Here is a 25,963-nt window from a genome sequence, read left to right as displayed (position 1 = left end):
ATAAAACATACAAAACTATCCATAAATTATAGCCTATCACTAATGAGCAAGGAAGTATATTGAACAGACTTATTTCAGCAGAGCTCAAAATTTTCATAAATAAATAGAAAACCAACAGGGCCCCCAGCTCAGATAGCTTTTGGAGCTCATTCTACAACAAATTTAAAGGGAACTCAAATGCATATCTGAAAGGTTTTTCTAGCGATACACTTAAGTGCAACTTGTGGATATCTAATGAAGGTTAATGTTGGAAGATTCAGGACAGATAAAAGAAAGCACTTAATGCAGTACATAATTAAACAATGGAACTTGCTTCCTCGGAAAGCTGTGATGGCCACCAACTAGAATGGCTTCAAAAGATGATTAGATGAATTCACAGAGCATAAGTCTATCAATGGCTACTAGCCATGATATGCTCTCTCTCTATGGTTTAGAAGCCATATGCTTCTGAAAGCCGGTTGCTGGAAACCATAGGAAGGGAGAGAGCTCTTGTGCTCCCGTCCTGCTTGCTGCTTTCCTACAGGCATCAGGTTGGCCACTGTGAGAACAGGATGCTGAGCTAGATGGGTCATGGGTTTGATCCAGCAGGATTTTCTTGTTTACTGATGTAAGGGACGCAGGTGGCGCTGTGGTCTAAACCACTGAGCCTCTTGGGCTTCCCAATCAGAAAGTTGGCAGTTTGAATCCGCGTGGTGGGGTGAGCTCCTGTTGCTCTGTCCCAGCTCCTGTCAACCTAGCAGTTCAAAAGTATATCAGTGCAAGTAAATAAATAGGTACCACAGCAGTGGAAAGGTAAATGGCGTTTCCATGTGCTCTGGTTTCCTTTACAGTGCTCTGTTGCACCAGTAGTGGTTTAGTCCTGCTGGCCACATGACCCAGAAAGCTGTCTGTGGACAAACGCCAGCTCCCTTGGCCTGAAAGCGAGATGAGTGCCGCAACCCCATAGTCGCCTTTGACTGGACTTAACCATCCATCATTTACTGATGCAATACACCACTAAATGGAAGATGTTAGATCAGATAAACAGACACATGCAAAGGAAACACCCATCTGAAGATTAATTTGCCCAACATCTTCCTGCTTCATAATTTGAAATTGTATGTACCAAATAATACAATCCACTTTAATAACAGAAAGTTTGACATTTATGGATGAGGAGGAGAGGTCCTGTTTGATAACTAGCTAAACAGACTGGGGTCTCTTGAGTTATTTGTGATCAGCACACAAGTGAGGAAACAGTTAACCGTTGCAAAATATATATGTATGTATGGTCATTTCCTGAGCTGCGGGGTGCTGCCAAAACAACATCTTCTCACTTACTTCCCATCCCATCACATGTGGCTCTTGCATGCTATGAATTATACACACCAGAGCAGGTAAGTGCTACTTTGTCATCTAATACCTACATTCTATGAAATACATGTGATTTGTCATGTCCCTTGTTTGATCCTAAGTTTTCTTATAGTGAATTATGTCGTGTCTACTGATAAGACTATCACTGATGGCTTAACCAATTGTACATTGCTATCAAAGCAACTTGCCTAACAGCTTGCAATCAACAACTAACTCAGGGAGAGGAACTGTGTTATTAAACAGCCACAAGTAATATTAAGATTAAACCCATTTAAACATTTCTGTACTTGAGACAGGCAAACAAATGAAGTGATGATTTGTAGCAATTTTGAAACTGCTGTTCTAGCGGGCAATGAGTGTGGGAGACAATCATTTCACACAACCCCTTTAAGAATTATTAGTATGTATCTTTATCAGGAAAGCAACATTTTCAGTCTCATGTCACCATGAAAGCAGAACTTGGTTGCTTGCAGAATTCAGCCGCATTTTTTAAAATCGCAGTGCATAAAAGCAAACTGTGCTTATTGTCCCTTACATAGCCTAAAACAGTTTGTCGAAAGCGGCTTTTACAGACAACTCCGGTCTATCCTCTGAATTGTAAAAAAATTGCCAATTGCTGACCTATGGAAAATTTCAGGTACTGGAAACCTTTTATGGTCTTTAGTGCTCCTCTAAGTTCACTTCATCATCTGTGTACCATTTTGAAATGAGCCTATCTGCTTATCTGCCTTTAATGTTATTTTTACTATTAGGTCTGTATTATCCATTCTGCACGTAGTGGTTGGAGTTGGGGAGAACCCTAGGGTGCCTTGAATGATGGTCAGGGGTGCCGTGGGCAACACTGGCCTCTGTCCCTCTTTCCTTCCCTTCCTCCTCTGATGCCCCTCTCGCGTCTCTGCCTCCCAAAGGCTTGCACTGCTGTTTGTTGCAGCAGCCCTGGCTACAAGCTCCCCAGGTGAATGTTGCCTCTGGAGCTGGCATGGGGGTGCTTCTCAGGCCCCTGTGGGGCAGCTTGAGGAGGCACCTCTCTTTGTGGTGGGGCAGCTCAGAGACCAGGGGCAGTAGCTGTGACTGTCCAGAGGACTCCCAAGGAGAGGAGAGGAGAGAGGAGGCTGAAGGAACACTCCACAAGGGAGGGTGTTTGAAAAGGGGTGAGGGGCTGCTGGCTCTGCAGGCAAGGGGTGACATAACTGGGCTCCTGGGCTCCACAGCTGCAGAAAGAATGTACCGTAGTTCGTCAAGGCAGCCATGGACCCAAAAAGGTTGAAAACCTCTGTCTTAGTACATAGTTACCTTTGGGATTTCGCTACGAAACAAATACTTGCACTACTTGAGTATGATGTAAATATCTTTGCCACCTCCTGCAATTAATTTGTAGAGGACCTCAAATAGCATTTTAGTGTTGTCGCCATCCCCCACCCCCATTACAGCCTTGGCTGGTATATTCTTGCAAAACACAGAAGCACCAGGTGCGATGCATTTTGTGGGAAGACCGTGATTTACCCATATACATAGTTTCATGAATGAAAAAAAAAGGGAAAGTTTGGGTTCGGATAAGCAAAGTACAGCTGTAGGAAACCACATACTCAGAATCAACTTCCAGGCAGCTGAAGGTGGAGGAGTCACCCAGGAGAAACATCATTAGTAGAAGTCTGAGACCATGTCTGCACCGTCAGTTCACACAAGTGGATTCAAAAGAAGAGAATACTTATTTCACCAGGAATCATGTGACTTGACCCTCCTGTAGTAAGGATGTTCCCACCAATAAATCTCCTGCACTATTCACTGGTATATAGGTATGGATATTGCACATTCCTTCTGTGTATGCAAGCCTACTATGGTACACACAGGAGCAATGCAGATGTGAAGAACAATGCAGGTAATATATTTGTGCTACACCATACACAGTCTGATTGCCTTATACTGCAACTAGTATCATTTTTGTTCTCTTGGTTTCTCATTTTTTCCAACATTAAATTCAGTTCTCCATAGTTCTGTAGCAATTTTTTTAAAAAAAAAGTTCAGCATTTTAGTGTCTATTTCTCCCAATAAACACAATTTTGTATGCAGTTTTGATGAATGTATGGATTTCTGCAAGCCATTTCTCCTGAGATAATGCACCGTTCTATGTCTTTTTCACTAATGTCTTCATTTTTATGCACATTTCCCCTGAATATATAGATTTTGGTAAATGAGTGTGGATTTTGAAGGATGGCTGTGGTTCAGTCACGGCAAATTTGATAGATTTGACTTTAAATATGAGGCAGCAGCAGCCCTATATGCTTCAGGAGCCATACATGTCGATCTAATCATGCAACTGTCTTTCACAATAAGTGGCAAGAGAGGGGTTGATTCGAGTGGGCAGCAAGGATAAGAATGTTAGTTATGACTGCGCAAACCGCAACAAAAGTATATTACAGGAACAGCTTTCCTGTATCATCAACACATCCAGCAATATTTGTGTATATGAAGGGAACGCTCCACTAACTAAGGTCTATATCACCCAGCAGTAAGAATGATCACCATGCTAAGGATAGCCCCACCCACTTTTTCAGAAGTATTACGGTAACTCGTTTATGGTTACAGGACAAGTGACCCAAAGCCTTCGTTCTATCTTGTCCAAGTTGTCCTTGTTGCCAAGTGCATGTGGCAACAAAAGGTGTTTTCAGACTTAACTACCCCTTGTTGTGCTGGAAACCATCAAAAAGAAAAGCTTTGCCATTTTGAATTGTTATCAGCTTGAAGGAAAGAAGAAAAATCAGTATACGGAAATGAACATCAAATATCAAGATTTTTAACATAAGAATTAAAATAAAATAAAAAAGAGAAGAAAAAGATGGACAATCAGCAGGGGTTTCCTCCCCCCCATCAGCTTAAAAAACCTGTATAAAATTCTTACTTCACAATAACATCCAACTCTTCTACTACCGTATCCATAAACCAACCTTTCCCCCCACAGTCATCAAACCCTGATATCACAAGTTCTTTTTCCTTATTGCGCAGAAAGTCCATAAGGGGTTTCTAGTCATTAATAAATGTCAGCAGTGATTTTTCTCTACTTATCATCAGAAAGAAAAGCTGATGGTGTAGCCCCCCACTGCGAGCTTCTTCTTCCCACCATAGCTGCCAAGTTTTCCCTTTTCTTGCGAGGAAGCCTATTCAGCATAAGAGAATTTCCATTTAAAAAAGGGAGAACTTGGCAGCTATGCTTCCTACCCAGGCAAATTGAAATGATTGGTAACAAGGGAGGGGCTGGTTGGTAGAGAAGTGGTCACTTCAGAGCTAATTCACATGTTACTTCAGGCTCTACCCCACTCACTGAAGATGCTCGTTGGCACGAGCAAGATCTTCCAGAAACTACCCATTAGTTCACAGATCTCAACTGCTAGCACAGCCTTCAGCATTCAAGCGTGTTAGAGATCACCAAAGATAAAAGAGATAACATTTAGAAATCCATAGGCAAGGATGCTTTGCATGCATGTACACAATCTGCAAACTGCCTGACACTCCATATTGCCAAATGTACTTTGGCCACCTCATGAGAAGACTCCCTGGAAAATACCCTGATGTTGGGAAAGATTGAGGGCACTAGGAGAAGGGGACGACAGAGGATGAGATGGTTGGACAGTGTTCTCGAAGCCACCAACATGAGTCTGACCAAACTGCGGGAGGCAGTGGAAGACAGGAGTGCCTGGCGTGCTCTGGTCCATGGGGTCACGAACAGTCGGACACGACTAAACAACAACAAGGTTTAAGTGGAAATCACCTTTCCCCAAGTTTACTCTTTGTGGAAACACTAATGAATTTGCAAAGCTTATTTGGTTTAAGTTAAAGCAGGCTTCCTCAGCCTTGGCCCTCCAGACGTTTTGAGACTACAATTCCCATCATCCCTGACCACTGGTCCTGCTAGCTTAGGGGTCATGGGAGTTGTAGGCCAAAAACATCTGGAGTGCTGAGGTTGATGAAGCCTGAGTTAAAGGCTTGATCTTGCATGGGTGGGGAACCCTTTTCAGCCTTTACAGACAACCTTCTAGGGACTGCCTACAGGTGAAAGGTGGGACTAGAGGCATAAGCAGAGGAGGCCACAGCTATAGTTGTGGTTCTTATCTTTGTACAGTAGGCAGCATTCTGCCCATGCCGAAATCAGAGGTATCCCACCCACACTAAGCATCTCTCCATCTTCCAACCAGGCAAGCAAGAGGCATTATGACAGTTCAATGACACAAGCAAAAGCACCTGAGGGAGGCGGGGAGCATAGACAGTGAAAGGAGTAGTCTACAGAATTCTGAGGGACAGAGTTCTGAGGGTCACTTTTGAACCCTTGGAGTTTACTGCCCCAGAATTTCCACTTGAGATGAAAAGGCTAAATAGATATCCACCCATTCTGTACTTAATTACAGCCTTGACTTATCCTTCTGAGGCAGCCGATTTACCCTGTTTCTCCGAAAATAAGACGTAGCCATAAAATAAGTCGTAGCGGGATTTTTAAGCATTCAAGGAATATGAGCCATACCCCGAAAATAAGACATAGTGATAGGCGCAGCAGCAATGCCAGCCGCGGCAGGAGGAGGAGGAAAAAAATAAGACATCCCCTGAAAATAAGCCATAGTGTATTTTTTGAGGAAAAATAAATATAAGACGGTGTCTTATTTTCAGAGAAACACAGTATCGCTCTGAGGCAGTAATCCAGAGTTTTGGAACACGTTGCCAGCAATATGCTGATGATACATAGCTCTACTTCTCCTTTACATCCGCAGATGTGGCAGTGGATGTTCTGGACCATTGTATTGCCTCGGTCATGGACTGGATGAGAGCCAATAAACCAAAACTCAATCCAGATAAGCCCCATTCAACAAAATTGCCGGATTTAGATTTGATGAGGCTCTAAGCTACTGAAGGTAATTGGGCCCTTTATATGTCCAGCTGTCCTTTGTCAAGAACAAATTGTCACCTTCTTTGTGTGGTGAATATATGTTATATTGTCATTTATGGACCTAATAGGTATCTAAAGCCATTTGCACATGTTGCCATGCAACCAGTCCATGCAGAATGTAAAGGTAAAGGTAAAGGGGCCCCTGACCATCAGGTCCAGTTGTGTCTGACTCTGGGGTTGCGGTGCTCATCTCGCTCTATAGGCCGAGGGAGCCGGCGTTTGTCCGCAGACAGCTTCCGGGTCATGTGGCCAGCATGACAAAGCTGCTTCTGGCAAACCAGAGCAGTGCACGGAAACGCCGTTTACCTTCCTGCCGGAGCGGTCCCTATTTATCTACTTGCACTTGATGTGCTTTCGAACTGCTTAGGTGGGCAGAAGCTGGGACCGAGCAACGGGAGCTCACCCCGTCGCAGGGATTCAAACCGCCGACCTTCTGATCAGCAAGCCCTAGACTCTGATCAGCAAGCCCTAGACTCTGATCAGCAAGCCCAGCGCCACCTGGGTCCCTATGCAGAATGTAGGCACCCTATATATAGGAATTTCCAAATCAGTGATATTTTAGGGAGCAGGCTAGCAGGCAGGGCCCATTACTTACAGCATAGGAGTCTACAAAACACAGTTGCAATATGTAGGTTTTATTTTATTTGTTTTTTATCTTATATTTTGGAAATGTACATCCAGTTTTTTTCCTGTTAATTTTTTTGGGGGGCCCAATAGAGTGGGGCCCTAAGCTACAGCTTGTTTAGCTTACATGTAAATCCAGCCTCTGAGTTGATGTGCATCAGGTAACAGCCAACTAATTAATACCCAGAGCAGACTCACTGAAATATATCTATTTAAGTCCACTAATTTCAATGGGTCTACTCTGAGTACAAGGGAGTCTTTCTTTTTAGATTACAGCCATATTTATTTAGCATATCCGTTTGTTAGCAGAACAGAGTTTAAAGGTTCCTTTCAAGTTTCCACTCCAGTTTGTACACAGTTTTTAGCCATGCACCCTCCAATTTGTGCTGCACTTTGATACAAATCATTGCAACCACTTCCTCATTGCTCATGGCTTCTGTTTCACAGCTTGAAAGGCTGCTTTACAACACACCCCAGCATTCAGGGGCGAGCAGCGCCCGTGTAGCTGCTACACTGTTTTCAAATCACTCTGCGAGGTGACGGCTTCCACGTGGCAAGTGGTTTGTGTGCTGAGCTGCCCTCAGCAGATCAGGCAATCCTCTGCATGATGGCTCTGGACCTCAAAGGAAATCAGGCATTGTCCACTGCACAAAGACAAATGCCACAGGGTGCAAAGATGGCCATCCTGTGGCAGCTGCTATATATGCATCAGAATTTAAGGTTTTTTATTTTCAGAGCGCTTTATTTTCATCGCTATTTGGGGGTGGGATCCAAAAACGTGCCGGTACATTCTGCTTCCGCAATTGAAGTTGATTTGGTGCTCTTGCTCCCCACACCGTGAACTTTTTGCAGTAAAGAAAGTGACAGGAAAATGCACTGGCTATGCTTGATGAAATCGGAATGAATGTCTGTGGTATTTAACCTCTTCCCACAAACGTTTCTCTAAAAAACATCAGGATGATTGTTCATAAACAGTGAGTCTGGAAGTGACCTTATGTTTCTTCTCTGATGGCAGTCAAAGGAGAGGCTATTTTTCTTTTTGAGATTGTGTACATACAATGCATTTAAAGCACATGGCTTCTCCTGGGAACTGTAGTTTGTTAAGGGAGCCGGGAATTGTAGCTCTCTTAGGGGTTAACTACAGTCCAGGATTTTTTGGGGGGGCAGAACAGCTTTCAGTGTAGGTGACAATTAAGCATGATCTCTCTCTGTGTGTGTGTCTATTGTATATTTTTCAGGCAATTAGGAAGTGGGGTATGGAAATTTCTCAATAATAATGTTGCCAGAAAGATGGTTGTTGGCTCACTCATTCCCACTAGCATTCTTTCTTTTGCAATATAGTTACTGTATATAAGTAGTCATCTTGGCTAACCAGGAGTAATTGCTGCCCTTGGATGAAAACTTTCAGTAATGCAGGGGCTATTTACCTTCAAACACATTTTGTTCAGAGCCTTGATTCAAGGAAGGAAGGAAGGAAGGGTTGAGGTTGATTTTGAACAGAGAAATAGTTGAGGGAAGAAGCTATTTATCTGCTTCATTTTACATACCGTACGTGGTATGTGGAGTACAGTATGTGGAGCCCCCACTCCACTCAGCTGGCACAATGGAATGCTTCTCACCATTACCAGGAAAGGGACGCCCTCCTGCACATCATAGAGTTAGGTAGAATCTACACACATTAAAAAAACACTGTGAAAATGCTTTTAAAAAAAACATTTTGAAAAATGCATTGAATTTTGCATAGCTCCTTGTCCCATCCTGTGTCACATTTGTATATTCCACTTTACAATACATTTAAAATGTTTTATTCAGTTGTGTAGATGAGTCCATATTCCGTGGCCTGCCTCACTGCAGGGCTGTAGAGTGCAGGTTCTTTCACAAGGGGCACAAGCTCTTTGTGTACATAGGGATCGGGCTGGAAAAGCCCTTAGTCTGCTTGATTTAATGCCACTGAAATTCCAGATCCAGCAGGCTAGAATCTAATTTGGCCTGTTTTCAAGCCAGTCCTCCAAGCAGCTTACCTTCCTTTTGCCCAGCATTACATTCATCCATCTGTTCATCTATTCTGGGCGGCTTCCAACATATATAAAAACATAATAAAACATTTTAAATAAACCTTCCCTATACAGGGCTACCTTCAGATGACACAGTGGCCGGATAACTCCATGCCCTCCAACATTTCTCTGATGAAAATAGACATAATAAGGAAAAGTGGGACATTTCAGGATCAAATCAGAAACCGGTACAGCGTCTGTAAATCTGGGACTGTCCCTGGAATACAGGGACACTTGGAGGGTCTGAACTATTCCCCCCCTTTTGTATATGGATCAATGTATATACAAGAAGTGAAAGGGACATATTCATGCGTATAAAACTACTTTTTAACCCAGGCAGGGCTGGCCCCATGGCCAGGCTGGGTGGCGCAGGGCGCCAGGGCGCCCGCCCACCTGCCGTGGAGCTGTGCCCCCGGCAGCCGTGCTGTGCGCTGCGCCCGCTCGCCCACCAGCCCAACCGCGCAGCTCTGCCCTCCCGCCGCGCTGGGAAACGGGGTGGGGCCCAGGCGGGGGCGCCGGAGGGATCTGTCGCACCACGGTGCCAGGGTGCCAAATATACTTAAGACGGCTCTGAACCCAGGAAAATCTTCTCAAAAGTCAGGGGTCGTCTTCTATGCCGGGTCGTATTTCTTATTTGGCGAGTATATCCCAAACTCTATATTTTAACTGGACAAGTTTGGGGTCGTTTTATATGCCCAGTCATCTTATACGCCGGAATATACGGTAGATCACGGTATTACAGAGATCAAAGAAGCACTGGAGCAAACACAGTTCTTATTTTTGTCTCCTCAGAGTATGTGTTTATGGACACGTTCTGAAGAAAACACAAGCGAAAGGTGACTATGGTTTCCTCCAAGTGATGGGTCACTGATCTAATCCTTTTCATTCCTCTAGTCTTAGCATAGTGATTCTGCTATACAGTTGCCCCGTCTCATTGCCTGTGTAATACAATACTCCCTCAAACGAAGCTACACTAAGTCCAGCCTAAGTACCTCTAGCCTTTTCGCCCGCAGGTAGTCTCAAAGCCTGTAGGCTGATGCTGCCAATTCTGACAAAGGGTTAAAATGCAAAACGCATTCAAAAAGCATTTCCACGCCCTGCATTTGGCAGTATTGTACCTTCTATGTGGTAACACCAAGCCCGACCACAACGCCCCGTTTTCAACAAATGACTTTTACTAAAGGAAAAGTCTGCCACTTTTTAGTAGGCGGCATAGGTTATATGGCTTTCCTCTCTGCTCCACCCTGTAAATAGTTTGCTTGTAAATATATACCATACTTTTCCGTCTATTAGATGCCCCTGTATATAAGAGAACCACCCCCCCCCACCATTTTGGGGGACTCAAAGGTAGGTAGTGTTTCCCTCGCGCAGAGGCATGAAGGGAAGTTGCGCTCCAGCTAGCCAGCCGGTTGGCCAGAGGGCACCTTCCCCCCATGCCACTGCATGCGGGAAACAATCTAGGGAGTGCTTCTCGCATGCTGTGGAATCGGGGGAAGCTGCACACTACCAGTCAGCGCCCCCAGATCACTCCCCACTTGCTGTGGCATCGGAAGAAGCTGCGCGCCACTAGCCAATGCCCCCAGATCGCTCCCTGCACACAGCGGCATCTCCCCCCCCCCATGCCACTATCTGTGTATTGGATGACCCCAGTTTTTTGACATCATTTTTGTGTCAAAAAAAACCCTCATCCAATACATGGAAAAATATGGTATATCCAGATCGAATAAAGACACCAGAACGCAAGTGAATGCATTCACTCGCCGAGTAAAAAACAATCCTAGGCCACATTCACACCAACATTTAAAGACCTGCGATGCCACTTTAAACAGCCATATACAAATGATATCTGATGTATAAACTTCTTAAATAAATCCAGCAGAACAGACTATTTGAAACTATTGACTTACTACTATTTGTATGTGACCTTCAGTCAAGAACTCCAACTTCTTTACTTTAAACAGCCATGGCTTCCGCCGAAGCATTCTTGGAACTGTGTAGATTCATAGAATGGTAGAGTTGGAAGAGACCATGAGGGTCATCTAGTCCAACCCCTTGCAATGCAGAAATCTTTTGCCCAACACCGGGCTCGAACCCACGATCCTGAGATTAAGAGTTTCCTCCTCTACTGACTGAGCTATCTCATAGTTTGTTAAAGGTGCTGAGAGTTGTTAGCAGGCTTCTTTTTTCCCTCCCATAGCTATAATTCTCAGAGTGGTTTAGCAATCAATCTCTCTTCACAGGGAACTCTGAGAATTGTAGCTTCCCTCCCCCCCCCCCCCAAGAATGCCCAGCAATAGGCAGGGATTATGGAATTGAATCAATGCTCAGCAATAGCCAGGGATTATGGAATTGAATCAACAACCTAGGGGAGCCACCACAGTGGCCAGCCCTATTTTATGGAGTTTTCAGCCTGCACCCTTCGAGGAACAGTCCAGGATGCCACTGAATTCTGAAAGCCTTGCCTCATCAAAATCTCAGTCTATAATTTTTGCATTGGGTCAGAACTAGGGATGGGCGAGAAACTTGGTTTAGTTTGAATTTCAATATGAACCTAACTAATAATGCACTTCCCAAAACGATATGTGAACCGAAACACAGCTATCCTTTGAAATTCACACTTCTCCAAACTTTGTGATGCAGTTCTCCAATCAAATAATGTGCACACAAAAAACATATATCTGTGTGAACAATATATAAAACGCATTATATTAGAGAAGTTTCTTGCAAAAAAAAATGTGCATAATGTGAGATGTTTACACTAAAACGCCAACAAATTTTCACACTAACTAGTTAACATAAATAAATAAATAAATTGCAAGCCGATGCAGGAATGTGAGAAACCAAAATTAAGATTGGCAGAGTGAGAAACTCAAACTGACAGATTCATACCGGTATTTTATATCCTTAGCCAGAATCCTAGAACAGAACAACTTCATTCAAACCAATCTGAGTGGACCTTGTCCTCAGTAGCTTTTAGTGGCTGATTTGGTGTTCCCAGAAGTGTGTTGTTTGCCAGAAGCGTTATTTGCATAGTTATTTGAGGTTCTGCAGTGAAATGGCTCCTGAACTTTCTTGATGACAAATTTGGTGCAATGACCAGTTTATTTTAGTCCTGAACAGCACATGCACGCTGTCTCTTTGGCACCTGCTGCTTTTGCATCCTTTCGTATACCACATTCAGAAACAGCCAGGCTCATGCAAATCTTCTTTTGCACCTTTCATCAAAAACATTTGCTGCCTGTGACCCCTTTGGGAGGATGGCCAGGAGAGAAAGGCAATAAACTAGGGGCTTCACCCCTGCTGGCTCCACTCACCAACCCCCCCCCGCCACTTCCCCCCATTAATGTCCTACAGATTCATCTTCCCACTCTAAGCTTGCAACTACTCAGCTCGCTCTTCACCTCCCAAACCCCATTTCTGAAGCCGCTTCTCCCTCTTATTCTGCATGCCTCCCCCTCTCCCAGCATCTATTGCATCTATAGTAAGTTCTCCTTTGAGAACTCTGGGTGTTGATTTGACCTGACTCTCCCTTTCCATGGCAGCCATCTCTGCGCCACCAATCTGTGCGAGCAAATAATAATAACAACAATCAGCGTCTCGCATGCCTGGACAGATGTTTCTCGGTTTGTTTTTAAAACTGTGCACCAGACAGTTTGCACATGATATAATCTATGAAAAAAAGGAAGTCAAAAACATCAGCAGTCAAAAACACTCCCTTTATCTTGTGATGCACATGACCCTGTGGAAATATTTCCTGTCGCACTAGCCTAAATGTTTCATTAAGTGTACTGCCATGTGCTAATGAGATGCCCACCAAATGGTGGGACTGTGGATGGAAATGAGGCCAGCATGATGGACTGCAGCTGAATAAGTGGGTGAGTGCACAGACCCAGATTCCCTCCCCAAATTGTTTTGCATCCTTTCTTTCCTTCGGCCCATTTACTTCCCGTCTTGGCCTCTTGGGATTCTTGCCTCTGTCTGTGGCTTGATATGCACCCTTATTTCAGCTGCCTTCTTCCCTTTCCCCTTTCAGTACTATTCAACTAAAGAGAACATATCCTTGTTCTTCAAAAGCCCTGCTCTGTCATCCAATTATTTCTCAGGTAATCGATGTCCGCATCTTTATGGCCCGCACTCATTCTTGGCCCTTTGCTTCCAGGTCTATTAAGGATGGCAGCCTTTGCACCTGTCCTTAGTGGGCAGTTAGTCGCTAAACATGCAAATAAGATTGAGGTGACAGTGGTGATTGGTGGACTGGTTGCTGTTGTAAAAAGGGCATAGCTATCTCTCTTAAGCAATCTGCATGACGGATGCATGTTTGAAATGCATATCGTGAACTGCATCCATCTATGTGTGTGAGGACCATCTTGAGAAGGACAATTATTTCGACGCACTTCTCCTCCCTCACATCCTTTCACTTTCTTGCCTGATTGCTACTCCGCTCATTCATCTGTTGGACGCAGCAACGGATTGCATGAAAGGAAAGGTCTTTGGCCACCAGTTCTGATCTTCAGAATTCAACTTCAGTCGGAGAATGTGATAGATATAGCTTACTCTTTGGTAAGGGGTGGCCTATGACTGCTTCTTCTTTTTCTGACAGCCACAGGCTACTTCCAAGGTCTTCGACTTAGATGCCTTGCTTCAAAATCCAAAGCACTATTATTTTAAAAAACAAAACACTGTTCTACTGTATCTAAAGATTCCTGCATTGCAGGGGTTTGGACTAGAAAACCCTCGTGGTCTCTTCCAACTCTACAGTTCTAAGATTTGGTCTTGTATCTACTACAAGAGTGTCTGGAGGCGGTTGGATGGCGGATTGAGGTTGAATCCTGACAAGACAGAAGTACTGTTTGTGGGAGACAGGAGGCGGGCAGCTGTGGGGGACTCCCTGGTCCTGAATGGGGTAACTGTGCCCCTGAAGGACCAGGTGCGCAGCCTGGGAGTCATTTTGGACTCACAGCTGTCCATGGAGGCGCAGGTTAATTCTGTGTCCAGGGCAGCTGTTTATCAGCTCCATCTGGTACGCCGGCTGAAACCCTACCTGCCTGCGGACTGTCTTGCCAGAGTGGTGCATGCTCTAGTTATCTCTCGCTTGGACTACTGCAATGCGCTCTATGTGGGGCTACCTTTGAAGGTGACCCGGAAACTACAATTAATCCAGAATGCGGCAGCTAGGCTGGTGACTGGGAGCAGCCGCCGAGACCACATAACACCGGTCTTGAAAGACCTGCATTGGCTCCCAGTACATTTCCGAGCACAATTCAAAGTGTTGGTGGTGACCTTTAAAGCCCTAAACGGCCTCGGTCCAGTATACCTGAAGGAGCATCTCCACCTCCATCGCTCTGCTCGGACACTGAGGTCCAGTGTCAAGGGCCTTCTGGCGGTTCCCTCGCTACGAGAAGCCAAGTTACAGGGAACCAGGCAGAGGGCCTTCTCGGTAGTGGCACCCACCCTGTGGAACGCCCTCCCACCAGATGTCAAAAAGAAAAATAATTACCAGACGTTTAGAGGACATCTGAAGGCAGCCCTGTTTAGGGAAGCTTTTAATCTTTAAGAAATTAGTGTATTTTAATATTTCTGTTGGAAGCCACCCAGAGTGGCTGGGGAAAGCCAGCCAGATGGGCGGGGTATAAATAATAAATTATTATTATTATTATTATTATTATTATTATTATTATTATTAATCTGGATGTTTTCTTTTGCCCCGTTTTTCTCTGTGAAACACATTATGGTTTCTCATAAATAAAATGAATTAATCATGCTAATAACAGAACAAAATGTTTCCTGTAAATGAATGTTTTGAATCTCTTCACATTTTTTTCTAAGAATGTGTCAAAGTACTTTTAACAGTGAAACCAACAAGCCAACATCTTGTTGTCAGCTATGTTTAAAACATTAACCTATTTCAGTGAAAAAGTACTTCAGCCTTTAGAAAATCTCGTGCTGGCACAGACCTTCCCAAATACACAAGCAATTTGATAAATAAATCCACAGCTGTTCTAGGACTCAGCTATATAGCTGCAAATAAAATGTTTTAAGTGTATATTAAGTGCAATATACAATGTGACATTACATGATGATGGTGAGCCTTATGGGAAATGCAATGTATTTTTTAAAATGCTTTTTTAGAAAAAGCATTTTCAGAATGGTTTTTGTATGTGTGTAGATTCCACCCTAAACGTACCATTTTCATATTGCCAATTACTGTCTGAAAGAGCAGCAGATATACAAATCAGGTATATTTGCAGAACTAGCAGCAGCAGGGTCATATGTTAAGGCGTGGTCCGACTGAGGAAACCACATCCAAGTTTCCTTTCACATCTCTCCCCACCCCCGGGCAAAGTGCTATACTTCATTTGTCAACCTGGTTTCTCTAAAGCAGCACAAATAGATATGAGACAAAGGTGTGTTATGTCTTAGAATGGCACACCAAAAATAGCTGGTGCAAGTCTCAGCACCTGGTTTTCAGGGCGGTGCCTGTGCCTAGGACCCCACTTCTGGGCTTTGTTGTGGGGAAGGCAGCATCACATCAAAGAGGCACTAATTTCCACAGAATGGGCCTTGTGATGTCTAAGAGCCATTGCGAGGGATGTGATTTCACAGTGAGCATCTGCAACAAAGCAAGCTGCCTCCTATATTCTGAATAGTTGGCATAGAAGAGGGGAAATTTGGAAGGTCTCACTTTTGGAGCCCATAAATCAGAGGTTGCCTATCTTTCTGGACCAGCGAGCACATTCTGAATTTTGAGAAAGTGCTGCGGGTGCTGTCAGAAAATAGCTGGTGTGTGTGGCATAACACAAAACTAGAGAGGCAGCCACTCCCGCCATCCTTATGCATACCATGGTAAGACAGCTACCGGTATATCCTACTGGTCGTGACTAATAAATAATAATAATAATAATAATAATAATAATAATAATAATAATAAATACCCTGACCATCTGACTGGGTTTCTCCAGCCACTCAGGGCGGCTCCCAACAGAATATTAAAAACACAATAAAACATCAAACATTAAAAACTTCCCTCAAGAGGGCTGCCTTCAGATGTCTTCTAAAAGTCAGGTAGTTGTTTATTTCCTTGACATCTGATGGGAGGGCGTTCCACAGGGAGGGCACCACTACCAAGATGGCTGTCTGCCTGGAGGAGATCACACCATATTTTACATAACACATACAAACACACACACACACACACACACACACACACACACACACACACTGCTGCTGCTGCTGCCTAAAAGCAACAGAGAGCATTTCTCAGTACCAGGGGAAAATACACAAGGTGGCTAAACCACACTCCCTCTCATTTCACAGAAATCGCTTAGAAGGTACCTACACATTTTGCCACATAACTTTCTTTTTAGAAAAAACTAGAGACTTACCGTATTTTTGCGTGTATAAGATTAGGTTCCCCCCCTAAAAATTACTGACCAAAATTTGGGGGCGTCTTATACACGGATAGGTCTTCCCCCATTTTCTTAAATCAGAACCCCCAAAATAGGGGGCGTCTTATACATGGAGGCATCTTATAGACAGAAAATATGGGACTTATTAGAAAAAGAAACAGCTTTGAGCCCAGGGGCAGCTGTGAAATCTATATGGGCAGCAGTTTAGTGACCCCTGCCCTAAATGATAAGCTGCAAATGTTGGCATGTGTAGCTTGCTTATCATTTGAGGGATACAGAAAGAGGAACCTTCCAAATCCTCCCTTCTATACAACTGTTAAAAATTATGTATGATAACAGTACAGGAAGCTTGCCCCACCCCTCTGCATTAGTTTACAGTGTTCCTTTGCAGAATGAAGCAGCAAGATGAAGCAACTTTTCACCACTGGTGTAGGCTCTCCAGCCTGCCGTTTGGTGTGGAAGGTTCAGGTATTTACCTGCTTCTTGAAAAAGGCTGCCTGCTTCTTCAAGCAGCGAGCATTTTCAGCAAAGAAGCATCCCTTGACCTGTTCCAAGCAGCAAGCTGGTGCACCTCCTCTTGAGTAGGTCTTGGAGGGGGTGCACTGAATGAGTTGTCTCCTTTCTAAGATCAAAAGCCAAAATACTTAATTTGAGTACGACGATGGCATAGTATCTCAGTAAATATCAACAGTGTGCTCACACCCTGACAGTTCTGGTCACTCCATTAGCTATGTAATATTTAGATATTTAGCATTTAATCTTTTCTAATAAGATATGCTTGTGCATGACTCAAGTTGTAGCACAATGATATGGTGCTTTTCATCAAAAGATCCACACTGTGGTTTGAAGATTTCATTACTTAATCGGTAGCTGTGAGGTTATTTTTTTGGTCAGTTTGATTTACTTTGCATTTGTCAACACAGAGATGTCATGCAAAGTCAGATATATGGGATGGAAATCTCTGCCTTTTACATCTTTGGCTTAATCTCTGAGGTTGACCTTTCTGTTTCGGCAATAAATGGTATATGGTTATAATCGCCGCCATCTTCAGTATTGGTTACGTGAAGAAAGGAAGCAATCCGTCACTTGACCAATGCAAAGGAACCACAAGAAAGTCTGCTTAACTGATGGACCTTTTCCAGTCCTGTCATTCTGTGGTGTGGTAGTGACAATAATATAGTAAATTGCTGGGAACCCAACAAGTCTTTCAATACAGGCAGATCAGCCCCAAATTCTTTACAAATGTTGGTGAAAATGTACCTTTGTCAACCTGGTTGGCTCTAGTTCCACTGAGACTAGACTGGTTTAACAGAGAAACATTAAGGATTTGGGGCCACGTATGTCAAAACATCTGAGCTTCCTAAATGGTGAAACTTCTCAGCTTCCTAAATTGGATATGTTTTATTCAAACCGTAGGTTAAAAATAATGATTGTTTAGTAACTTTTAAAAATGTCTACTCAATAAATTCTCACCTCAAGCTGAGAGGGCGGTGGTTCTGGTCTGACACTACCTTTAAACACTTGTGCATTTGAGAAATTCTCCTCTCTCACATCAACTGCCCTTATATTGCTCTTGCTTCAGCAGTGAAGCAGGTCAGAATGGGAGGAAAGAAGCCTTCCGATCCAGACAGACCCACCCATCCTTCCCCAGGACTGCACAAGTGCCTGCTTAGCTGCACATGAGCTGTTTGGAAGGAAGAGGCAGCACATGGAAGTATCTGAGAGTTGGCTAGGGAGCCAGACAACTAGTGTGGATATCCCTAGTCCTGGGGATGCCGAGATCTGATGGCTCCTCAGGGCACTGGCAGTGCAAAGGTCTGCTGGGAGGTCCTGCACTCCTTGCTCCTCATCTGCAGAATGAAACCTCAGGTTCTGAGGTCTGGGCATGGCTGAGCCATGGCATTCTGCCATCGACTGAGGGGATGTGGGCAGTACCTGAGGAGAGAGCCTTCTCACCTGTGGTACCCTGCCTGCAGAATTCTCTCATCAAAAGGAGAATTCTTAATTAAGTCTTAAATAATTAAGTGAAAGCTTTCAATCTCCTGAGGGTTTTAATTCCTGCTGAAATACACAGACAGAGTCCTACCTCCCCTGAAACATCTTTCCCATTCATTGCAGTGGACAGGCCAGCTCATGGCATCCAACCCTTTGAGTATACACTGATCAGTGCCTCAGTGCTACCTAAATGATGCATTATTAAGCATAAAATAATTATAATAAAAACAGGTATTTTTATATCTTCCAATATAATCTTGGGATGTGCCTATTGATGCAATATTGCACTTTTGCACTGGTTGTGTTTGTATTATGTTCATAGTAGGAACAACTTGTTTTTGCATTTTACTTATGGCAGCAACATCAGCCATAATAACCATGTAAGTATTTTTTACGCAACAATCTGAAGATATTACACTATTGCATAATAGTAAGATATAAGGGAAACTTGGTGGTGGTGGTTTTTATATAGCTGGAAATGGATTTAGCCATAAAGGAAGCTGGAAAATCGATGTCATTGTTGCTACATGTTGTTTTCACTTATCTCTTCTCCACCCTAGGTTGCAGACCTCAGTCACATGACAGAATTCTGCAGAGCCTCAAGCGCCAACAAGCCCATCATACGGAATGTATTCAAATATTACCAATTCACCTCTGGACAATGCAACCATTAACATGCTCCAGAACCAAGCTATCATGGTCGCCTTGCCAGTTGTGTACTCCCTGACAGCAATCATCAGCATCCCTGGAAATGTTTTCTCCCTCTGGATACTCTTCTTCCACATCAAGCCCAGAACCACCTCAGTCATCTTCATGATTAATCTTAGCATCACCGATCTTGCGCTGGCTTCCTTTCTCCCCTTCCAGATTATATATCACTATGATGGGAACAACTGGACTTTTGGCAGGCGGATGTGCAGCATCGTCACGGTGATGTTTTACGCAAACATGTATTGCTCCATAATCACTATGACCTGCATCAGTTTGGAGCGCTACTTGGGAGTGGTCAAACCAATGACATCCCAGAAATGGAGAAGAAAGAGGTACGCGATTGCATGCTGCTTTGGAATGTGGTTTCTTGTTCTGTTAGCCCTATGGCCATTAGAAGCGGGAGACCTGACTTTCGAAGTGAAAGAACTGAACATCACCACATGTTTCGATGTGCTTAAGTGGAAAATGCTTCCTAGTATCGGGGCATGGGCAGCTTTCCTTTTGCTGCCCTTCTTCTTCTTCTTCTTGCTCCCGTTCATAGTGACCATAATCTGTTACTTTAGCATTATTCGGAAGCTGATCCAGGCCTCTCAGAAATATGGCAATGGGCAAAAGACACGGTCTATCTACTTGGCCACCATAGTCGTCTTGGTGTTCATCATTTGTTTTGCTCCCAACAACTTTGTCCTGCTGGTGCACATCATCTGCCGCCTCCGTAAACAGGAAGGCTACTACCACATTTACAAACTCACCTTGTGCCTCAGCTGCCTCAACAACTGCATCGACCCGTTCATTTACTACTTTGCATCCAAGGAGTTCTATCAGACGTTCATGCAGGTGATCGGCAAGAAGGTATCTCTGATGGAAAGCTGGGAAAGTAGAAGGGAAAGCATGCTCACTGCCAGGACGACGTCGGCAAGATCGATGTCAAGCGGACACGCGGAAGGGATGGCAGTGCATACACCCTTTCTGCAAAGAAGTGAAAGTGTGTTTTGACACCGGGGTTCCAATGGGAAGCGGGTGCCATCTTTGCTCCGTAAAATGAAACCATAGCACTGGTGTCATTGACTGAAACCACTGCTGGTGTCATTGGAAGGTATAGATATCAAGGAACACCTTGACTTGCGCACCAAAAGCAGAACTACATGTTACTGGAGAGACATGGCGCTGCTCCCCTCAAATGGCATTGTTGTTGTTTAGTCATTTAGTCGTGTCCAACTCTTCGTGACCCCATGGACCATAGCATGCCAGGCACTCCTGTCTTGCACTGCCTCCCACAGTTTGGTCAAACTCATGTTCGTAGCTTCGAGAACACTGTCCAACCATCTCGTCCTCTGTTGTCCACTTCTCCTAGTGCCCTCAATCTTTCCCAACATCAGGGTCTTTTCCAGGGAGTCTTCTCTTCTCATGAGGTGGCCAAAGTATTGGAGCCTCAGCTTCAGGATCTGTCCTTCCAGTGAGCGCTCAAATGGCATTACTTTTATTATTTATTAAATATCCATCCAAATATTATGTTCTCCTCAAACCTCCCTTTAAGGGCAGTAAGCTAATCATGTGAAGAAATGTCATCATGCCATGCATTTCAGCGCATGTCTCAACATCACCCAGGAATATGGGGCCAGGGTGGAAAAACTATGATATGATGGCATTACATCAAGGGATAAGTAATATAAATTATGGGGGACTGGGGTAGAGTTTGAGACAGGGTTACAGCCTTTCATGGCACCCCAAATGTGCTGTAATGTGGAGTTCTGCCCTAAGGAACCAATTCTAAAAAGGCATTCACTTACTTGCTGAAAATAAATGTTTAACATTCACCACTTTCCCATCTCTTTTCGGCTCATGGCAGTCAAACCATTTGCAACTCAATCCTCTCTGTTTTGACATACTGTGTCTATAGTATCTAGGGAATCTACTTTATGGAGATCTTAATGTTAAGCTTGAAAGTGCTGCCAAAGGTCAGCAACACCTTCACCCACTTACTTAACTATGAAACATTCAATGGGCTGCACTTTTGTATGTGTGCAAATACAGGTTCCATTGTCTCTTGAATTATTCTTTTTTTTTTGAAATCATTTCCGGCCTTGCTTCTAAGTTTGAGTAATTGTTTTTAATTTCCACTTAATGCAGTTTATACAATTTGATCAACAGAACTTTCAAGCTTAATATGGAGATACCAATAAAGTTTATTTCCTTGTTTCATAGGCAAGTCAGTGAGTGCAAGTGCTACTGACCTTTGGTGGCACCGTAAACAAAAATATTAAGACACACCAGGCAGTCTTACATGAGATTTAAACTGAGGTATGAGGTTATCATATTAAGTGTTCCATTGATGGAATAAGTAAAGGTGTGGCTCATTCAACAGCTGCAATCTTTTCAGAAATCTTCTGGATCATTAGTGCAACAAACAGAGCTAGAAACCAGAAGTGTGAGGACCCTCCAATGTATAATTCATGGTTGTATAAAATGGGAATCTGAGCTGAGTTTAATCCTATAGCTAATTTTAGAAGTTGCTGAAGCGATTTATAAGATTCTAGTCCTAACTAAAGGGGAATGTTTTGTAAGTTTTAAAGTTTGAGTGTACAATGTTGGGATTTTCTTAATGGTATGACGCCTGTGTTTTTCCTATTAAAAGCAATATACTGTGGTAGAAAACGGTGAATGATTTCAATTTCAAAAGCAGAATTTATTTACTTACATGAAGTGCTTAGGGGGGGAAATAGGCTGTATTTCTTTACCCAAGCTTTGCTGGAAGTAACCTCCCATGACCTCAATGAGGCTTATTTCTGAGTAGACAAAGACATTGTAGGGTTGCACTTTATTATCCTGAGACAGTTATCCAAAGAAAAAGTTTGCTTGCTTTTTAGTGCACGGGCGTGCGCGCGCGCACACACACACACGTGCATGTGTGTGTGTGTATGTGTGATAATTTCAAAAGTCCACTTTTCCGCTTGTCCAATGCCTAGAAAGCAGGGGTCTGAGCTGTTTTCCACTTGACTAGCAAACAGTAACCTTTGGAAATCCCGATCGCTGTTTGCTCCAATTGAGCACTAAAGAGTTTTCCCTGAGTGATGGGAAGCAGCGGGAAATGTTACTGCAGTGGACACCTAGTAGAAAAGGTAGCACAGGCAAGTCTGAATGGTACTTCACAGACATGTGGACAAGCAATGCAAGGGGAAAGACTCAGTGACAAAACATGTGTTTCTCACACAGAAGATCCTGAGTTCAATACCCAGCCCTTCCAAGTAGGACTAGGAACACCTCCATCCAGGGCCGGATTTAGGTTTGATGAGGCCCTAAGCTACTGAAGGTAATGGGGCCCTTTATATGTCCAGCCGTCCTTCGTCAACAACAAATTGTCGCTGTTTTTTGTGTTGAATATACAGTCATACCTCGGGTTAAGTACGCTTCAGGTTGAGTACTTTCAATTTAAGTACTCTGCGGACCCGTCTGGAACAGATTAATCCACTTTCCATTACTTTCAATGGGAAAGTTCGCTTCAGGTTAAGTACGCCTCAAGTTAAGTATAGACTTCCGGAACCAATGAAGTACTTACCAATTAAGTGCTATATGGCAATTAAGTGCTATATGGTAACTTATGGACCTAATAGGCATCGAAAGCCATTTGCACATAACAAAATATGTATTTTTACAGTGATATTTTAGGAAGCAGACTAGTAGGTGGGGCCCATTACTTACATCATAGGAGCCTACACAACACAAAACACTGTTGCTGCGTGTAGGTTTTACTTTATTTGTTTTTTATCTTATATTTTGGAAATGTACAGCCAGTGTTTTTCCCCTTTAATTTTTTTTTGCCCCCCCCCCCAAGAGAGTGGGGCCCTAAGCTATAGTTTGTTTAGCTTATATGTAAATCCAGCACTGCCTCCATATGAACTCCTGGCAGTTGTTGCTGGTCATCTCTGCAGACGGGGTTAGATGGGTCTGAATAGAGTTCCCCTTCTTTCTCACAAAACCCACCCATGGCTACCTCCCCACCATGCCCAGCTTTCTTAATTTCAGGGTGTGTGTGTGTGTGTGTTTATATGTACTCTTCCAGATTCTCACTATTTTCAGGTGGGCTCCATTCACATACTGAGCTGAGCAATTATAGCATACATTCCAAGCGTCCTGATTTTCCAAGGACAGTCCTGAAATTACAAAAGCCCAACCAGCTTCTGATTTGATCCTGGAATGTCCCCGTCTCCCCGGCCACTGCTGCTGCCGCCAAGCTCGAGGAGGAGGAGGAACAACTGGTGCTTGTCCTGAGCAGTGGCAGCAAAGGAGCATCCCATTGATGCTTCTCCATGGCCGTTGCTGCTGGCCTACCCACTTCGGCAGCTTGTAGCGGTTGCTGGAGAGCGGGTGAAGAGGAGAGGATGCTGCCACCAGGGCCCAGCCCTACGTGACACACTGGTTCTGAGGGAAAGGCAGAGGGCAGGGCCACCCTGGGTGGGAAGAAAGGGGGAGCAGAGCAAACTCCATGGAGTCTTGATTACTATATTTTTAAGGAACACTTTGTGCATCCATGTGACTAATCTTGCCCCTTTCTAAAACTTAATTATCTCTCTGTGTTTGGAAATCGACCAAAGAATAAAATAAAATAAAATTGCAATTAAGGGGCTTTCTCAGGATGGCGCAGGGTATGTGTGCTGAGTCCTGTGGGGTGATGGTGGTTGCAATTGCCTTTCTTCCAATAGGAAATGCTGGGGGGGGGCACAAAAATGGCAGGGTTGAGGTGGGTAGATGGGTTACAGTAAGAAATCTGAAGAATGTTGAAGGGTATCTTATAGTTCATTGAGAGGTCTTATGCAACAAACCCACTTCCCCCCAAAGAATGTTTTTTTTTGCAATAAGGACTGTGAAGGGAAATTGCATTGAAAAGTGTGTGGCGTAACACTTGCTTTAACACAACATCATCTAACCTCCTTGTAAACAAATCAGAATAGTTTTGAAAGAGCCAATGTGATCTGATCTCCCTGAAAACAAACCAGGACAAATGCCCACATTTTGTTGTTGCTATCGTTAAGCAATCGGGAATAAAAAAATGCTTGCTGATCTACTGCCTTTGAGAAGCAGCAGAGATACCTTATGCCTAGTTGCTTGTTTGAACAAATGAATGGGATGTCAGTGCAGCAAGTCCACAACAGACTGCTGCATGGAACCACCTCAGTGGTGCTTAGGAATGCAAGTTTTTTTGGCTTTTTTACAGTGGCCACAGGATGATGTCTTCAGCAAAATGCCATCCCGTTACCCCCCACCCCCAACCCAATGTAATTGAGATTTACCACAAGTTTCCACAAGTGCTTCTATTTATTGAAATAGAAAACCTGGATTAAAGAGGGAAATAATATGTGGCAGCATTTTTATGAGGATGGCAGGTGAATGCTGTGCACACTTTGCAAGCATGAGCAGAACCAAGACCACAGTGAGCTGCCACATGGGAGTGCAGACGATTAAGGGAGGGAAAGAAAGAAAGAATAGTCTTAAAATCTCACTGTTGAATTATTAGACTGACCTCTTGTGGTCAATTCAATGAAGAACCCCCAAATGATTTTTCTCCCAATTGTAGGCACCTGTATGGTAGTAGTTCTGTTTTGGGGGGACAGGGGGCGGGCGGGTGTGGGGGACTTCCTGGTCCTGAATGGGATAACTGTGCCCTTGAAGGACCAGGTGCGCAGCCTGGGAGTCATTTTGGACTCACAGCTGTCCATGGAGGCACAGGTTAATTCTGTGTCCAGGGCGGCTGTCTACCAGCTCCATCTGGTACACAGGTTGAGACCCTACCTGCCTGCAGACTGTCTCGCCAGAGTGGTGCATGCTCTAGTTATCTCCCGCTTGGACTACTGCAATGCGCTCTACGTGGGGCTACCTTTGAAGGTGACCCGGAAACTGCAATTAATCCAGAATGCGGCAGCTAGACTGGTGACTGGGAGCGGCCGCCGAGACCACATAACACCTGTCCTAAGAGACCTACATTGGCTCCCAGTACGTTTCCGAGCACAATTCAAAGTGTTGGTGCTGACCTTTAAAGCTGTAAATGGCCTCAGTCCTGTATACCTGAAGGAACGTCTCCACCCCCATTGTTCAGCCCGGACACTGAGATCCAGCGCCGAGGGCCTTCTGGTGGTTCCCTCACTGTGAGAAACAAAGCTACAGGGAACCAGGCAGAGGGCTTTCTTGGTAGTGGCGCCTGCCCTTTGGAACGCCCTCCCATCGGAGGTCAAGGAGATAAACAACTACCTGACATTTAGAAAACACCTAAAGGCAGCCCTGTTTAGGGATGTTTTTAATCTGTGATATTTTAATGTATTTTGGCATTTGTTGGAAGCTGCCCAGAGTGGCGGGGAAAACCCAGCCAGATGGGCAGGGTATAAATAAATAATAGTTCTGGGATTTTGTCACCGGTTGGAAACGTTTTTCTTTCGTCTGGCATTTTCAGGCACTTATTTTTGATTCAGTGTTATGTGTATTGTAATATATAGGAATAATTTAATAAATATTTTAATGATTTCATTGCCTTGAGTTTTTCATGAGTTGGCAGTTTATAAATATTCCAATGAATATTCCAATGAAACGAAAGAAATATGTTAATGTATACATTGGGATATTTTGCATAGGAGATTTAAAATGATTTCCCACTGGATCTCCTTTATTTAGAGAACATCTAGATGTGTACTTGTGCAGACTTGTGTTCTGTCTCATGCATAGGAGCCAGTTCCTGGGGCCAAGGTCCCTCAGCCCCCCCCCCCCATAAAATATTTGAATGGGCTGGGCCCCCATAGTTGATGGGCAATGCCATTCAAATGTGTGCCGTGTCATGTGATCAATTATGTGGGGTCCATTATGCAGCCACATTTGATCCATTATGCAGCCCCAAAAGTCAA

General features: G+C 43.9%; 1 protein-coding gene across 3 annotated transcripts; it reads left to right on the top strand.

Annotated features, from left to right (window-relative positions):
- Positions 1 to 1,284: 1,284 nt before the first annotated feature.
- LOC118085773 (P2Y purinoceptor 8-like) lies at positions 1,285 to 25,592 on the top strand. 3 transcript variants are annotated; one of them, XM_035116751.3, is made up of 2 exons: positions 1,285 to 1,376; positions 18,926 to 25,592. In XM_035116751.3, the coding sequence occupies exon 2, from the start codon at positions 18,993 to 18,995 to the stop codon at positions 20,070 to 20,072; it is 1,080 nt and encodes a 359-aa protein (XP_034972642.1). In that variant the 5' UTR covers positions 1,285 to 1,376; positions 18,926 to 18,992; the 3' UTR covers positions 20,073 to 25,592. The 3 variants fall into 3 exon arrangements, with proteins under 3 accessions (XP_034972642.1, XP_088523810.1, XP_034972640.1); XM_088667684.1 differs by lacking the exon at positions 1,285 to 1,376 and adding an exon at positions 9,773 to 9,800; XM_035116749.3 differs by lacking the exon at positions 1,285 to 1,376 and adding an exon at positions 12,722 to 12,839.
- The last annotated feature ends 371 nt before the right edge of the window (positions 25,593 to 25,963 follow it).

The sequence above is a fragment of the Zootoca vivipara genome, chromosome 4 (genome assembly GCF_965207765.1).
Source record: "Zootoca vivipara chromosome 4, rZooViv2.hap1.1, whole genome shotgun sequence".
Classification (NCBI taxonomy): domain Eukaryota; kingdom Metazoa; phylum Chordata; class Lepidosauria; order Squamata; family Lacertidae; genus Zootoca; species Zootoca vivipara.
The sequence above is the reverse complement of the archived record's forward strand: the minus strand, read 5'-3'. Positions and strand labels throughout refer to the sequence as shown.

What these genes read in the sequence shown, in the direction of transcription:
- LOC118085773 (XM_035116751.3), top strand. Translation starts at nt 18,993, where the DNA reads ATGTATTCAAATATTACCAATTCACCTCTGGACAATGCAACCATTAAC.